At 47.0% G+C, this 16,943-nt stretch overlaps 1 protein-coding gene across 12 annotated transcripts in view; it reads left to right on the top strand.

Annotated features, from left to right (window-relative positions):
* TIAM1 (TIAM Rac1 associated GEF 1) overlaps positions 1–16,943 on the top strand; it is a 383,887-nt gene that overhangs the window by 351,061 nt on the left and 15,883 nt on the right. For 9 of the 12 annotated variants that reach the window (XM_032353687.1, XM_032353696.1, XM_032353686.1 and 6 more), the window contains 7 exons: positions 395–574; positions 1,505–1,573; positions 1,896–2,021; positions 7,166–7,274; positions 11,590–11,769; positions 11,864–11,982; positions 16,727–16,835. In XM_032353687.1, coding sequence (XP_032209578.1) covers positions 395–574; positions 1,505–1,573; positions 1,896–2,021; positions 7,166–7,274; positions 11,590–11,769; positions 11,864–11,982; positions 16,727–16,835 — 892 coding nt within the window. The remainder of the gene's footprint in view (positions 1–394; positions 575–1,504; positions 1,574–1,895; positions 2,022–7,165; positions 7,275–11,589; positions 11,770–11,863; positions 11,983–16,726; positions 16,836–16,943) is intronic. The other 3 variants (XM_032353692.1, XM_032353699.1, XM_032353728.1) reach the window with 1 other exon arrangement.

Below are 16,943 nucleotides of genomic sequence, written 5' to 3'. Positions count from 1 at the left end.
CCACACTGCCTGGTTCAAATCCCAGCTCTGCCATTTTCGAACTCCGCAAGAGCTGTGCAATCTCAGATGAGTTGCTTAACCTCTCTGGGCCTCCTTTGTCTCAGCTGTTTCGCAGGAATGCTAAGAGCCCTTACTTACCGTGTGGGAGGATTAAATACATCAGACAAGTGGCTGGCATGTGGTGAGCACTCAGATTATGTCACCAATTGTCCTGATGGGTGTTTTGAGCGTTCAGTGAGCTCTCCTACATGTGGAACCTTCTGGGGGAAGGCGCAATGGAATTCACGTGTGGTGGCTCATTAACCAGGAAGGACCCCTTTAGGGGGAACAGATGTCAGCCGGGTCTCGTGAGAGGTAACTTCGTCTGCCTTGCCTTTTAAACTGTGCTCCGAAGAGCACGGAACAGGTGGCCGCGTTCTGCCGCAGTCTGCATGAGATGAACCCCTCTGACCCCAGCCCATCTCCCCAGGACGCCACCGGGCCTCAGCTGGCCACCATGAGGCAGCTCACGGACGCCGACAAGCTGCGCAAGGTGATCTGCGAGCTCCTGGAGACGGAGCGCACCTACGTGAAAGTACGTCTCGCTGGCCCACCCTCCCTCCCCGCAGGGTCATTTTGAAGGAGGGGCATTGTGGGTTACGCTGTGTTTGGGCTCCTGGGGAATCTGGCGTCTCTTCTGAACGTTCGGATCTCCCGCATTGTAAGGAAGCACATCAATTCTTAGAGCAATTCCTTGACATTTGTAATTGATCGACCGGGAAGGGAGATGATGGTGACTAATCCGTGAGCCTCTGACCTTTCTAAATCTGTTGTTGAGCTAATACTACAATTGAATTTAGGTTTTGAAAGATTTAAAGGTATTATTTTCGGTATCTAAGTTGAGTCTAGGCAGAAGGGTATCTGTTTTCTTTTAATTCTCCCTTGTGTTCAGGTATTTAGTTGTATTCCTGTAACTATGTAAGTTATTCCTGTGTAATTCGTAATGTCTATGTGATACATATAACTAATAATGCATGCTTTCTACATACATTATAATGCATACATTGTAATACATTCCTAGGACTGTAATAATTATCTATTCCTGAAACTATGTAATTTAGTTATAGGTCACAACAGTGTGATCTGTTTTTAATGATCTATTTTAGTCTTGAACTCAGGGGTCAGCAAATTCTGGCCCTGAGGCCAAATCCAGCGTCCTGCCTGTTTTGACAAATAAAGTTTTATTAGAACACAGCCACACACATTCATTATGCGTTGTCTGTGCTGTAACAGGAAGCAGTTTCCCTGTTACAGCAGCAGAATAACACAGTTGTGACAGAGGCCACATGACCTGCAGAGTCAGAAAATGTTCCCGAAAAGCTTGGCTCACTCCTGCTTTAAGGAAACTTGAATGACCTAATGACTGTAATGTTAGCATTTGGGACATAGTCTGTTTTTTTTTTTAATCCTTTACTTTCCTGCTAGTCTTTTAGAGATGCTAATGAGATATCCTTTCGACCCATAGGACTTAAACTGTCTCATGGAGAGATACCTAAAACCTCTTCAAAAAGAAACTTTCCTCACCCAAGATGAGGTATGGTGGAAATTGTCTTAACTTTGTGTCGTGCTGCAGCTTGACTTGGTGAAGAGGAAGGAATGGGGCACACGTGCAGGACTGAAAACACTGGGAACTCTCTCAGTTGTGATAACTAGATCAGATGGTTGCGAGTGACGCTCTTGGCTTGTACCCTGAGAGTAAGGAGCGTCACCACCCCCTGCCCTGGCCCCCCCACCCCACCATGGGCTCATGATCTTAACTGCAATGTAGTGATAGAGAAACGTCGACATCAGAAGCAGATAAGGTTTCTGAACACCAGTGAAATACGGGGTGGCTTAACTTCTTCTTCATTTTCCAGCTTGATGTGCTCTTTGGAAATCTAACCGAAATGGTGGAGTTTCAAGTAGAATTTCTGAAAACTCTAGAAGATGGAGTGAGACTGGTACCCGATTTGGAAAAGCTTGAGAAAGTCGATCAGTTCAAGGTAAGTCCTCCAATGTATGTCAGGCTGCCTCCTCCTGTCGTGGGTGGATTATTCTGTAGGTCAAGTGGAACCTCCGAGAACGTATCGCGGCGGGCAGAGGCTCTCTCTGGTACGTTCTTGTGCTCATGGTGTTGAGTCTTCATTGGACCTCCGGTGGGGTCCATTCCTGAGGGGATTCTGAGATGGGAACCTTGTCTGGCTAAGGTGACACTGGAACTCACGGGAAACTGATGCCCCTGCTGGCTCCTGCTCTGGAAGGTAGACCAACCTTGACCTTTTGTTCGGTTGACGTGCGGCCCTTTAATTCTTGCTATTAGCAGATGAGACTAGCACCCTCGGTTTCCCGGTAAACAAGTTAATTTATCATGTTCTGGAAAACTTTGCCTAATGGAAATGCGTATCATGATCCAGGAGGGAGACAGTCTTCCAGCACACAGTGTCCTCAGAGCGCTAATGAGGATTTATGGCTGGTACCTCAGTGAGGATGCTTAGAGCTTACTTCCCCCTCCTTGGCTGGCTCTCCTTCATCACAGATACTTCCTGTGGTGCGCCTCCAACCGACAGAGCTCATCGACCCACACACAGTGGTGGTGGTTTCTCATATAGTTTAAAAGAAAAACAAAACAAAACACAAAAAATCAGATTAATTCAGATGTCAGGAGCTCTTTGTTACCACAGATTAGAGTAGTTTGCATTCTGGAATTCTCTGCAAGTGCAGTCGGGCAACGTATGCTCTTTTTTTTTAACGTGACATCCTTTACTTGGTGGAGTCGGGCCACATTCCATCCATGTGGCTGCATATGTGGCTCTGTGGTATCCCACCGTAGAGAGGGAGTATGCTTTAGGGCCCTTTCACCTTTCCTGGGCATTTGGGTTGTTTTCATTCTGGGGCAGTTACAAGTAAAGCTGCTACGCAGATTTGTGTATAAATGCTAATGGATATCTGTTTTCCTTTGGCCACGTATGTAGGAGGGTGGCAGTTGGATCACGTGATTATACCAGTGTGCATTCCCACCAACAGTTCTGTCTCACCCTCCTGAGGTCATGGTCCCTTTTTATAATTTTAGTCATTCCACTGGGAATATAGGGCACCTCATCGTAGCTTTCATTTTGATTTCTATTAGGAGACAATGATGAGCATCTTCTAATGTGCTAATTTGCCTTTAATACACCCTCTTTGGTGAAGCGTCTGTTCAGATCATTTGCCCGTTGACTGTTGGTTGGCTGTTTTCTTACTATGAGTCTTGCGAATTCTTTCTGTGTTCTGAATATAACTCCTTTACCAGAACCAGGATTTGGAATTATCATCTTGTTGTACTGTGTCACTCAAAGATCAGAAACCAGATTTCGATGAAGCCCAGTTTTTTTTTTTTTTTTTTTAAATTTTTTTTCTTTTTTTTTTTTAATTTTTAATTTTTTTTATTTTTTATAAACATATATTTTTATCCCCAGGGGTTGAAGTCCAGTTTTTCAACTTTTTCTTTTTTGAGTCATACTTTGGGCGCCATGTCTGTGAAACTTTTGCCTGAACCTGGGTCCTAAGGAGTTCCTCCTTTTTTCCTCCCAGAAGCTTTGTAGGTTGGGCATGTGCGTTTCGGCCTGCGATCTGTCGTGAATTAAATTCGTTAGGGTGCGATGTTGGAATCGGAGTCCTCTTTTTTCCATATGGATGTCTGACTTTTCTTGTGCTTTTTGTCGAAATGACTATCTTCGTCTTCCACTGTATTAATTTTGCAGTGGTGTCGGACTCAGGTTCAGTTGTCTGTATACGTGGGACCCCCACAGACGTCATAGACTTCGACCTCTCCCAGAGCTTGCCAAAATCAGGCTGGGTGCGGTTAGCACACACGTTTAGGGACTGAGCTGAAGGCTGCTCTCTGTATGCTTTTGTGTGTCACAGCCTCTCTGCAAAGAAGCTGTTCAGTACACACACCCACGTGCAGACACTTAGCATAAGAATATATATATATACTTAGATATTTTTATTTGGAGATAATTTGAGATTTAGGGAAAGGTTGCAAGAATAGTCCGAAGAATTTCTGGATATCCTTCACCCAGATTTCCCAAACATGAATATTGGACCACGTTTACTTCTTTATTTTCCTGTCTTTGGTGTGCAAGTATGTGTGTGTGTGTGTGTGTGTGTGTGTGTGTGTGTGTGTAATATAATTTTTTCCTCGAACTGTTGAAGAGTTTAGTTGTGGGCATAATACCCCTCCCCTTTTTTTTTTTTAAGATTTTATTTATTTATTTGACAGACAGAGATCACAAGTAGGCAGAGAGGCAGTCAGAGAGAGAGGAGGAAGCAGGCTCCCCGCGGAGCAGAGATCCCAATGCAGGGCTCAATCCCAGGACCCTGGGATCATGACCTGAGCCGAAGGCAGAGGTTTTAACCCACTGAGCCACCCAGGCGCCCCTCATAATACCCCTTTAATCCTAATTACTGCATCCAATTCATTTCCTGTGTGCTCAAGTGCTACTTGGATGAGTGCCTTTTCTCCCCTCTTCATATTAAAGGTGTTAATCGTTCCATTTGAAATACAGTTTGGTTGGCTGGTTTCTGCTTATGATGATCATATATGTTTTCTAAATGAGTACATTCATTAGGACAGTTACAAATTGTGACAAGGGTCGGTAATTTGTTAGTTAATTAGAAAGTTGCTTAGCGAGGGTCGTAATAAAAATGGATACATTCCAGGCATTCCTTGAAACGTTTGTTTGACGATTTTATTTATTTGAGAAAGAGGATGAGCAGGAGGAGAGGCAGAAGGAGAGGGAGAAGCAGGCTCCCCACTGAGCAGGGAGCCCAATGTGGGGCTCGAACCCAGGACGTTGAGATCATCAGCTGAGCCACCTAGACGTCCTGCGACACTTGCTTGTACTCTGAGACATCTAACGTTGAATATATTCACTTAGCAGTCTCCTGCTATGGGGCTGGTGGTTTGGGTTTAGTTCTGGTTAATCCCTTAAGGAGAGTTAGGGAGACAGAACTTGATGTGGACATGGCTGCATTATGAGCAGGGTTGTTCGGGGAGGGACTGGTACCTGGATTCTCACAGTGAGCTCTTTCTAAAGGGTCGCAGTTCTAAATTCCACTCGAGTAGGACTCTTCTCGCTGACCTTCACTGTCCTGGTTTATGGCTACACCTGACAGTCTCCCTTCTGTCTGTAAGGCAAGACAAGTATCATCATGGCCCAGGGGCTTATTTCTAGCACATCTGAGTTGGCTTCTGGAATTGTCTGCGTCTCCTCTGAAAACTATGGCTGCTGTTTGCGCCATCCTACTTAGTTTAAATCCTGATGGTATATTTGGCTCAAAATATAAAAAGTCGTTAAAATATTCAAACTGTGGGATGTCTGGGTGGCTCAGTCAGTTAAGCATCTGCCTTCGGCTCAGGTCATGTTCCCAGGGCCCTGGGATTGAGCCCCACAGCAGGCTCCCTGCTCAGTGGGGAGTCTCCTCCCTCTGCCTGTCTCTGTCTCTCTCCCTCTCTCTGACAAATAAATAAAAATATTTAAAAAAAAATATTCAAACTGTGTTGCTTAGAACATTAGTCCTAAGGCAGTATTAGAAAAAAAGAATTAGTTCTGAGGGTCAAGTTTTGATAAAATATCCCCCTGGAGATTTGCATTGTCCATCAGCCAGGGAGAGTGTCTGTGACATTCTCTGGAAATACAGTCTTTGTGGATAAACCCCTCATACCTGTGCACACTTTGTGTCCTGAGAGCATTTTTTAAGGCCAGAAGAATAAATGAATACCTTAATTATGTTTATCTGTTGGCTGCCTGTATGGTTAAGCCCTAGGTAAGTAGGAAGTTAAACAAATGGCCTAATATGGTTAATGTGAGGCATTAAGGTTAGAGCTTTCTCTTCTTCATCTTTTCTTGTTGAATTATCGAGTGTGTCTCGAGGCATCAGTGCCCCGGCAGAGTCAGACTGTCCCTGCTGGGACCCTCTCAGCCAGGGTGGTGAGGTTGGGATGGGGTGAGGCTTGAAAGGGAGAGGAGGAGATGTAGAACGTGTGGGTCTCTAGTTACCCATTCTGGGTGGTTCCAAAGAAACTTTTTGTTTCGGTAGACGGTGTATCAGAATTCTGTGCATCGTGTGTTAGAAAAATTGCACATTGAAATCCAAAACTTTTTTCTTGGAATTTCACTTTTAATTCTAATCAGTCATGTGCTCTCTCTCTCTCTGAACAAGACTAGATCAGTGTGAAACATAAAGGATATTTTTCTGAGACTTGTATATATATATATATGGGTATATGTGTATATATATATGTATATACATATGTATGTATAAATGTGTAGGATACAGAGCATCCTTAGGCATATTAAATTCTAGGTTTTTTATGTTTTTAAATTTTTTTAAATTCTGGGTTTGTTTTTTTTTGTTTTTTTTTTTGAGAGAGAGAGAGAGCAAGCGCAGGCAGGAGCAGAGGGAGAGGGAAAGAGAGAATCTCAGGCCAACTTTGCACTGAGCTGGGAGCCTGACACGGGGCAGGATCCCAGGAGCCTGAGATCATGACCTGAGCCAAAATCAAGAGTCAGCCCAGGTGTCCCAAGGCACATTAAATTCTAATAGATCCTTTTGAGGCAGAGGTGTGGGCTGGGATAACCTGACTCACTCCCAGAGTCAGGCGTGTTTCTCCCAATCTCACCTACTCCATGCTAGGGTACGGAGCCGTGTTGGAGACGGCAGAGTTAGTGACCGGGGACGCGTGTCTTCTAATTTTGGGGTGTATGCATTTCCTGTCTCTACTTGGTGTGTCACTTCGACCTCCCAGCAGGAGCTAATGAGAGATTGCAGGAGCGTTCTGCCTTTTTCCAAAATGCCATCGATATTTTCTCATTAACATTCATACATCCCAGCTGGGGCATTTAAAGACCCAAGGCTGGAAAAGCAGTGACATCTCCAGCGTAATTAGCGCGAAGGCCGGCTCCGGCACGGAGCGCGAACACGTCAGCCCTCAGCCTTTCCCGCAGGCAGTTTCAGGCCATCGGTGAGCAGAGCGAGGCTGTGACAGGTGTGAATGGTGCTGATCTGTGGGGAGGGTCAGGCACACGTGAGCCCCCCGTGTCCTGCTGATATTTCCAGATGAGGATGAACGTGAACTAACTGCGGTTTTTCTCGTTAAATCCAGAAAGTGCTGTTCTCTCTGGGGGGATCCTTTCTGTATTACGCTGACCGCTTCAAGCTCTATAGTGCCTTCTGCGCCAGCCACACGAAGGTCCCCAAGGTGCTGGTGAAAGGTAGGCGGGTGAGGACTGGGTGGCGGGTGGGCGTATCTGGTGTAATTCACACCGCTATGGCTGGCAGCGCCAGGGGCGTTTGGACAGAGATCCAGGAGTCATGCCAGATAGTTCCTCAAATAAGGGTACTGAGAAGTGACATGCACGACTGTCTTTTTTTTTTTTTTTTAAAGTAAACTCTGTGCCCATCACGGGGCTCAGACTCACAACCTCTGAGATCGGGAGTTGCATACTCTACTGACTGGGCCAGACACGCACCCTGACGTCTTGAACTAGCCGTCTTGTCAATAATTAATTAATTAACTAATTAATTTTTTTTTTTTATTTTTTTTTTAAAGATTTTATTTATTAATTTGACAGAGAGAAATCACAAGTAGACGGAGAGGCAGCCAGAGAGAGAGAGAGGGAAGCAGGCTCTCCGCTGAGCAGAGAGCCCGATGTGGGACTCGATCCCAGGACTCTGAGATCATGACCTGAGCCGAAGGCAGCGGCTCAACCCACTGAGCCACCCAGGCGCCCAACTAATTAATTTTTAAAAGATTTGAAAGAGGAGCAGAGGGAGAGGGAGAAACAGATTCCCCCCTGAGCAGGGAGCCCAGTGCAGGACTCCATCCCAAGACCCCTGGGTTGTGACCTGAGTGGAAGAGCCACCCCGGCACCCCTTGTCAGTTGTCTTGTAATGCAAGTTTTGACTAAGCTATCTGGGGCCAGAATTAAGGGGTCATTATGTTGCAATTATGCAAAAACAGGGGTGGGTGGGCTTTAGAAATTCCCTGCTTTATTCCTAATTTTCGCTCATTTCCTTATAACTTTGCACACTTCATAGATATTTTGGTGGCATTCCATCTTTCCCGCACCTTTTTTTTTTTTCTTTTTTTTAAAGATTTTATTTGATAGAGAGACCGAGAGAGAGCTCAAGCAGGGGGAGTGGGAGAGGGAGAAGCAGGATCCCTCTGAACAGGGGGACCACATGGGCCGATCCTAGGACGCTGGGATCATGACCTGAGCTGAAGGCAGCTGCTTAACCGACTGAGCCACCCAGGTGCCTCTTTCCGTCACCTACTTTTGTTGCTTGCTGTGTGATATTAACCCCCGCCCTCGACTTGCAGTTCTGTTTTGCGTAGAGCAGAATAGGGTTTTAAATTGGCAGGGTCCTTTCCCTCAGTGTTCTGGAGAGATGATGGATCATTCTGAGAGCCTCCAGGAAGCTGTTTTGCTTCCCTAGTTCACATGTGATGTTGGTGATAGGTAAATGGATTAAAAACCAAACAAACAAAAAATCCAGCCAGTTTCTCTGGGAAACAGTCTAACTAGTAGAAAGTTGGTTTGCAGGGACTCTCTGGAAATCAGCCTGCTTGGTCTTGTTTTTGTTTTTGTTTTAAAGATTTTATTTATTTATTTGACAGACAGAGATCACAAGTAGGCAGAGAGGCAGGCAGAGAGAGAGGGAAAAGTAGTCTCCCCAGTAAGCAGAGAGCCCGATGTGGAACTTGATCCCAGGACCCTGGGATCATGACCTGAGCCGAAGGCAGCGGCTTAACACACTGAGCCAGCCTGCTCGGTCTTAACACTTCCCCCTGGCCATCACACGCACAGCTCCTGATCCAGTCCCTGAGTACGCAAGTAATTGATACATGTTATGCTTTCCTGCCAGAGAGAATGAGCTTGACTTATTTTAAAACCTATTAAGGAGGGAACACCTGGGTGGCTCCGTGGGTTAAGCCCCTGCCTTCGGCTCAGGTCATGATCCCAGGGTCCTGGGATCAAGCCCCACATCAGGCTCTCTGCTCAGCAGGGAGCCTGCTTCTCCCTCTCTATCTGCCTGCCTCTCTTCCTACTTCTGCCTACTTGTGATTTCTCTATCAAATAAATAAATAAATAATCTTAAAAAAAAAAAAAAAACCTATTAAGGAAATATTAGTACAATGCAGGTCTCTGGATAACAGAAGAGCCTGCCCCCGATAATGATACTTCATGGCAGAGACAGTTCATGCAACAGAATCTCCTCCAGCCCAGAAATCCAAAGGGCGCCTGGGAGTCTCCATGTCCTGTTCTCTGGCCCAGACGGCGTCTTCACATGCGCTGTATTGGTCCTGTCGCTCTGCGCACACGTTTCTTTTTAAACTTCAACTGAACGCTGATGGGTAGGAGATCGTTAATGTAACAACTTCAGAGCACTTTGCTCTGCTGTAAAATTATATATGCGTGACAGTCCTTAGAGCAATTTGTGTTCTTTTTAATCACTCAGTAGATTAAAGACTTCCCCTATAGGTTTTTCTTAATTCAATAACATGGAGGGTTTTTTGCACCTGAAAAACATTATCGTGTCTTTCCGAACGATTCCATAAAACACGAGGCATGACCTACATTTTTCTAATGGCCAGGTGTGCCAAGAGGGTGATGAGAACGCTTTGAGAACAGAAAGTACCCGACTCTGACTCTTAATGGGCTCACAGCGAGGCTGGATCGGAGGGACACTCCATTAGCTCACCAGGGGCTGAGAACCGTGCCCTCTTTAGTTCTGGCGTGACATGTGGTTGATGGCTTCAGTGCTCATGGCCGTGTGGACTGTGGATGGATTCCTGCGCCCCTGGCACATGTGGACGCACACCGGGCCGTCCCACAGAAGCTACGGCGTCCCTGTGCATCGGCTCAGGGCTGGGCCTCATTTCCCTGACACGTAGGCCATTCATTCCCAGTGTCCTTTTCTCTTCACACATTTCTTCTTTGAAAGGAAGAGAAATGGTGGCTGAACCCCAGGAGGCTGGTTCCTCTGAATGGTGCTTAACGGGGATGAAAAGACGGTGGTCTTTATGAAGCCGCCTTCCCGTGATGGCTGTTTTAAAGATAGGATAATCATTTTACAATTCACGATGTCCTTTGACCCCGTCTTCTGGTCTTGTCTCACACTGCTTGTCCCCGGAGATGGAAATACGTTTTTATCAGAAGCTTTTGAAAACACGTATGTAGGCCCGCTGTTGGGTCACTTGGACACGTTGTCCTTAAACCGCGCCCCCCCCCCCCTTTCTTGTACTTAGTCCCTTTTCCGTCTTCATCATTTCTTGCACCTGGAAAGCATTAATTAGCTTTGTCTTCCTAAGTCCCCACTGGTGGCCACCTCTCTGCTTATCTGGGGACCCACAACTCCCCAGGGCTGCTTTTCAGCCCAGCTGGGACCCACATAAAAACCGGGCTGGTGAGGGAAGGGCTCCCGGAGTTTTATGAGGTCAGGTGTACATTTCCCTGGGAGAGAACTCCGCAGTCCTGGGCAGGAGGGCCCGCCCTGCAGATGCTAAGAGTGGGTAGCCCTGAATTAACATAGAACAGATCTGAAAAGGCGTTCACTGTAGGAGGGCCAACCCTGCCCCACTTCCCAGAGCCCCCGAGCATGCTGCTTCTGGTTTGTGCTTTCTTTTTTTTTTTTTTCCCCCCTCCTGTCTTTTTTCCCAAAAAAAAAAAAAAAAAAAAGGCCCTGCCAACAATGAAAGGCTTGAAAGAGACAGAGAAAACCAGGGTAAAGAGTGTTTTAAAAAATGCAGGCTTTCTGATGGTTCAGATACGGGAAACCAACGGATCTGAAGACAATGGCCATTGAAAAGATAGTTTGTTCCTCGCAGCTCCCACGAGGAAGGGGCATGACGTGCCCCATGGGGCCCCATGGGAAAGTGCCAGGGCCAGTTAGGAAGCAGAAGGAGCCGGGGGAAGACGTGGGCGACTTTACTGCGGTTGTTGGGAGAAGGCAGGAGCAAGGCACAGTGGGCGGATTTAGGATTGGGTCATTTCAGTGGACTCTGGGATATCGGGGCTGGCCCAGGTGGTTTGGTACGGGGCCTGAGTAGGGCAGGGCCCAGTGGCCCAGAGTGAGAGAGCCCACTAGAAGAGGTCAGGGGGTGGGGGGTGGGGCTCCAGATCGCTTGGTTTGCATCTGAAAGGTGTGCTCCCAGGCCAGTCCTTTACCACCTCTAGGAATTGGAAGCCCTAGGAGGAGGGTTCTTAGTCCCAGAGTCTGTAAGGCCCCTGATGTCAAAATATCAGAATACAAAGTCGCTCTTAGTCCAAGGAGGCTTAACAGCAGCCCCTGAAAACCCGCAGTGTGTAGGATTCACAAACCCTGTGATCCCTTTACTCAAACCCTGTATTGCCCCCCAATAAATAAGGCCCTAACAGTCGTCTCCCTGAGGCCCCCACCTTCCGTCTCCCCGTAGCCCACTCTCCACTCAGTTCTGGGGAAGGTGCCCCCAGAATAAGTGAGGGGGATAGGGAGGAGGGGGCATTTCGGGGTTCCGCCCCGACAGCCTGTGTTTCTCTCTTCCAGCCAAGACGGACCCGGCTTTCAAGGCTTTCTTAGATGCCCAGAACCCGAAACAGCAGCACTCGGCCACCCTCGAGTCTTACCTCATCAAGCCCATCCAGAGGATCCTCAAGTACCCGCTTCTGCTGAAGGAGCTCTTCGCCCTGACGGACGCGGAGAGCGAGGAGCACTACCATCTGGACGGTGAGCCCCGGGCCCCGAGCTCCGCCCCCCTCGCGCGCGTCTCCAACGAGGAGCCTCGAGATAGCCTTTCCGTTTCCTGCCCGTTTTCTTCCAGTGGCCATCAAGACCATGAACAAGGTTGCAAGTCATATCAATGAAATGCAGAAAATTCATGAAGAATTTGGGGCTGTGTTCGACCAGCTCATTGCAGAGCAGACTGGTGAGAAGAAAGAGGTAAGGACGCCTGCTTCTCAGGACACCCAGCAGCAAAGCTGGGTTGGTTTCATTGTTGTTGGTTTTTTTGTTTTTTTTTGAAGGTGTTATTTGTAAATAAAATGGTTACGAAGCTATGGTTTCTGTTGGTGGAACTTTTGTCGTTTATCCAAGGCTGTAGGTGATTTTTCTTCCTGAGCTGAATTATTTCCTGATAGAGGAACTGTGTTTCTGCGTCTCAGCGCTTCCCCCTCGGGACCTCTGGTTCTGTGAAGTGTGAGCTTGAACTTCCAGACGTAGCTGGGGCCGCTTCTGCAAGCACCGGAAAAGGTCAAAGCTACATTTCTGGAAATTAGAACAAGGCTTGGCATATAGTAGGTGCTCAGTCAATATTTGCTGAATGAGTGACAGTTTCAAATAACTTCAAGAAATCTTTTTTTTTCTTTTCAAGTCTTACCTAAAAACCTACTTAGAAGAAACAGTGACAGGAATGATACACTTGAGAAAAACTTAGAGCCAACCCTGAGTAGTGCCCGAGTCAATGAGAAGACGTCCCAGGACCCTGGGATCGTGACCTGAGCGAATAAAAGTTCTGATAATACTGAGATGACTCCGAGGGCAAGGCATAGTACCTGGTAACATTCCTCACTGCCTCTGGACATTCAACTGGAGTATGCTCCTCGGGTTTTGCTTTCTGCCTTTAAAGAAAAACTAAAGGAGAAAAGCCAGGAGGAGACCAAGCAGAAAACACTCCTGCTGGGGTAAAGGGGGAGAGTTAAAGGCGAGGGAGTGGGGGATGCTTGATTGTTTAGTCCAGCTGAGCGAAGAATGGCCTCGTCTTCAAGGTATACAGGGCTCCCATCCAGGCTCATTTTTATGTCCTCAGGGAAGCAAAACAAGTTTTCAGACTCCTCCAAGATAATTTTCAGAGACAGCTAAAATCTTGGCATCTCCTCTAGACATAAGATCGAACACATATTAAGAAATTTATTTTACTCATGTATTTTACTCCCTCCCTGGAGGGAGCCAGGCAGATGTCCTAAGGGTTTGTTGGAAAGGTGGGAACCGCACAGGTATGTTTATGAAGGGAAGAAATATGGCGAGGGTTTGTGAACGGAGGCGCACTGGTTTCTCCCCAGTGGGAGGAAGTCGGTCAGGTCGGTGCCTGACCGGATATCCGCCGTCTGCACCTTGTAGAGAGTTTCTGGAGGTGCCCAGATGCCGCGTGGAGGGCTGGGCCTTCAGGGGACGCGTCATTCTCTGCGGACGCACGATTTATTTTTTTCTGCTGCTGTGGCAAGCAGAACACAAAGTCTGCTCTCAGTCTACCTGACAGATGCTTTCATCAGCCAAGGAGGGCAGGAAAGGTGGGCGCTGCGACTCTGGAAAGGTGGCTGGAGAGCTCCAGAGGGAGTTCTCATTTTATAAAACTTCTGTGAGAAGAAGAACATGGTATGCTTCTAAAAGGGCAAAACAACAGAAACAGGCAAGAAGCAAAAAAAAAAACCATTCTCCATCTCAAAACAAAGAACTTAACCACTCTTCATGTTTGGGTGTTTATTTTGATTAAAAAAGTTACATATCCACATATGCTTGAAAGTTATAGTATACCTTGTTTTTTTATGTTATTTTATTCAAAAGAATCACTTAAATTATTGTGTAATAGTTCATTGTGTGGCTGAACAATGATTAATTCCGATCGTTGGGTAATTCTCTTGGCTTCATTTATTGACTACGATGAGTCATCCTGCAAACATTTTTTGTCCTAACACTTCTCCCTCCTGTACTTTAGATTTTTCCTTTAGATAGAAGTGAATTTTGTTGAGTCTTGGAAATGAACATTTTCATTTTATTTCATTATACTGTTCATTATCTGCCAAACTCGTTTCTGGATTTGAATGACCTTGGGAGCAAAGGGCCATTATGCTAAAGACTAGAAGATGATGTGCACGGTGGACTGCAAAGCATTGAGAAAAAAAGATGAATATGGTTCAAAAGTCAGGGACTGTAAAAGGGACACGGCTTTGGGGAAACTGCCCATTCTCTGAAATGAAATTCTGACTGTCAAGCGAGAAATCTTTCCAGCAAGGAACAAAGAGACCAAGTGCTATACAAACTAGCCTCCTGTGAGCTGAAATTTTGTAAAAAGAAATGTGCAAAAGTTGGAAGGAGGGACATTTGACTGCCTACCAGTGTTAAAAGGAAAATCCTATCTCAGTATTCCGACGACCAGAGCCCAGAAAGATCGAGGCTCGGAAAAAGATGCGGAACATGGCAACAGGAGACTGTGTTTTCACACCGTAAGAAGAATAAGGAAGAAATAGGCCCCCAAAGGGGGGCGGGGCAGAGGCATCACAGCCAAAGACAATTGATCTCTCAGGCAGAAGGACTTGGTTTCCACGCAGTCCCTCTTTGAGAATGGTCTTGCAGCCGGAAAGGATAGAAGTCTTGATTTCACAAACACAAAACCCCGGGGAGAATGGCTTCCAGGGAACTAGTGCGCAGGTCAGTTACAGTTCTGTCACACTGCTTGCAGCGTAAGTTGGAACAATCATGGAAACCTGGAGGTAGGCAGGTCACGTGTCCAGATTTTCACAAAGGTGATTCCTGATCATTGTAGTTCCCTTTTAATGGCAATATCCAGTAAAAACCTAGAATGGATATATGAATGGTGTGTAAACAGTTACAGATAGGAACAGTTGAAACGGTTGAAACGGTAACATTCCAGGGATGGCGGTACCTGATCTCTCATCAGCCAACTTCCCTGCAGGCAGATACGTTCGCAGAGAACAAAGCGGGTTAGGAAACACCGTGTGATGAAGCTAGGCCTTCAACCTAGCCTTCAGTCCGTGGCAAACCCTGGGGAGCTAGACTGGATTGCACAGATCATTCCTTTTGCTTAGGTAGGAGGAGAAAAGGCCTCAGAAAAGAAGGGTTCAAAAGACCTGGTATAGCAGGGCATCCCAGACCCCTAAGCAGAACTTAGTCTTCGGTTTGGGCAGAAGATTCAACAGTCTGTGGAAGGCCACGGGGAGGCACTGTTGGCGGGAAGGGTGGCCCTGACCCCTTCTTTCATTTGCATGTGGAAACTTGAAGGAAACCATGTGGGCTGGAACTGGACCAGTCCATTGTTAGAATGAAACAAACAACTCAACATCTTCCCATGCCCTACAACAAACACAGGTGTGTTCTGTTGAACACAACTAGGCTTAGGCATGCCCTTTCCACAGCTGGGCGGGTGGAAACTTGTTAAGCCAAGCACATGGCCCAGGGCACGGTGACCAAGCCCAGAGTCATCAGGGATTTGCCTGGTCGAGTGGGAGGTGCTCGAAAAATCACACAGCAGACCCAGAATCTGTGTTGGACGGAAGAAGTAGAGTTTGGATAAACATCTGCTCTAGTGACCTTTTCATGACTTTTAAAGACTCACCCCTAAGCCTGGGGCCTAGAATGGTGGTACTGGGAATCTCACTTCTGTGTATAGTAAGCACCCCGTGTGGATGCTTGGGGCACGGGTGGTAGAGATGTTACAGTTTCCTTAGCCGATACTGTCCTGGAAGGTTGGTTGGCTGGTTATTTTCTATGTCCGGGCAAACTAATACAATGGCTGAACTTTTTTTTTTTTTTTAACCCTTGGTTATCCTGCTAATAACACAGGTCAGTAATAGAGTAATTAAAAGCCTAACGACTCATCAGTCACGACAAGGATGGCAACACCAGTGCACTTTGTACTGCTGGAGCCACGTGGCCAGCATCGGTTGGTGTCTGGCTTGATGCCTCAGGAGGGGCACTGCCAAGTGGCCCTGGGTTCGTTGGAGGGCTGCTCGGTCGCCGCTGTATCTAGCAACCCCATCAGGGCATACGCAGCAGAACGACCCAGATCCTTGTGCCTTTTAGAAGCTCAACATCAAAGTTTAATACCTGAAATGCTGTGTTGAGCTTGATTCCTGCGACTGCAGAGCCTACCAATCACTTACCGTATTTACCAGTGGGTGGACCACGGTCTCTGATGGTTACAGAGCCTTGTTCTCTGATGTGGTTGCCCTGAGAGCAGGTCAGAGACCAGATGATCCCCCCAATGGCAAGTGGGCTGCTGAGTAGGGAGAAGGAGGAGACGTGGGCCCTGGACTCCGGAGAGAAAGGCAGACGGGGCTGTCGAGAGGCATAGGCACTGCGTTACTGTGCAGGCGTGTCTGGATGGCTTTCCAGAAGGACTCACCGGGACAGGCTGGCCACCGGACCTTACGGTTTCTGCGGATCCCAGAGCACAGGCTGCACACACTCCTCAGTTGGCTTCTCTCTCCCTCCTCAAAAGTGAAACAAAATCTTTAGACAGAGCTGGAAGAAGAAAAAAATAATCGATTCCACTGCTTCCTGGAAAAAACTGTGGCTCCGAGGGGATTTAAACTCCCAGGCGGAAAGGCCTGGTTTTCTGGGGCAGATCTCAGTGATGGACGGCTGCTCGCTTCTTCTTCGGAAACTCTCTTCGTTTGAACACAGACCGATGCCGATTTCGGACACGAGTTTTGGCAGATTTACTGTGTGTGAATTTGGGGGCAGACCCGGTTTCTCTACCTCTTTGCCATTTTATTCTTGAAATTCTTGTAGACAAATGTGGGATAAAGGAGAAAAGATAGTGATCAGATGTTTTTAAGGACAATGTTTTCATGAAGTAAGATTGACATCAGCCTGCCAGATTTGAAAACGTGAAAATCGGTCTGTTTCTGCAGCACCCGGTAAGGTTTGCCCTGTCCCTGTGTTTCAGGTTGCAGACCTGAGCATGGGGGACCTGCTTTTGCACACCACAGTGATATGGCCAAACCCGCCAGCCTCCCTGGGAAAGTGGAAAAAGGAGCCAGAATTGGCAGCCTTTGGTACGTATCAGAACAGGGTTGGGGCATCTGGATGGCTCGTCAGTTAAGCATCTGACTCTTGATTTTGGCTGAGGTCATGATCTCAGTGTTGTGAGATCGAGCCCTGTG

This window comes from Mustela erminea, chromosome 1, assembly GCF_009829155.1.
Source record: "Mustela erminea isolate mMusErm1 chromosome 1, mMusErm1.Pri, whole genome shotgun sequence".
In the NCBI taxonomy this organism is placed as follows: domain Eukaryota; kingdom Metazoa; phylum Chordata; class Mammalia; order Carnivora; family Mustelidae; genus Mustela; species Mustela erminea.
Note: the sequence above shows the minus strand (reverse complement) of the source record. Positions and strands in the feature narration are given on the sequence as shown.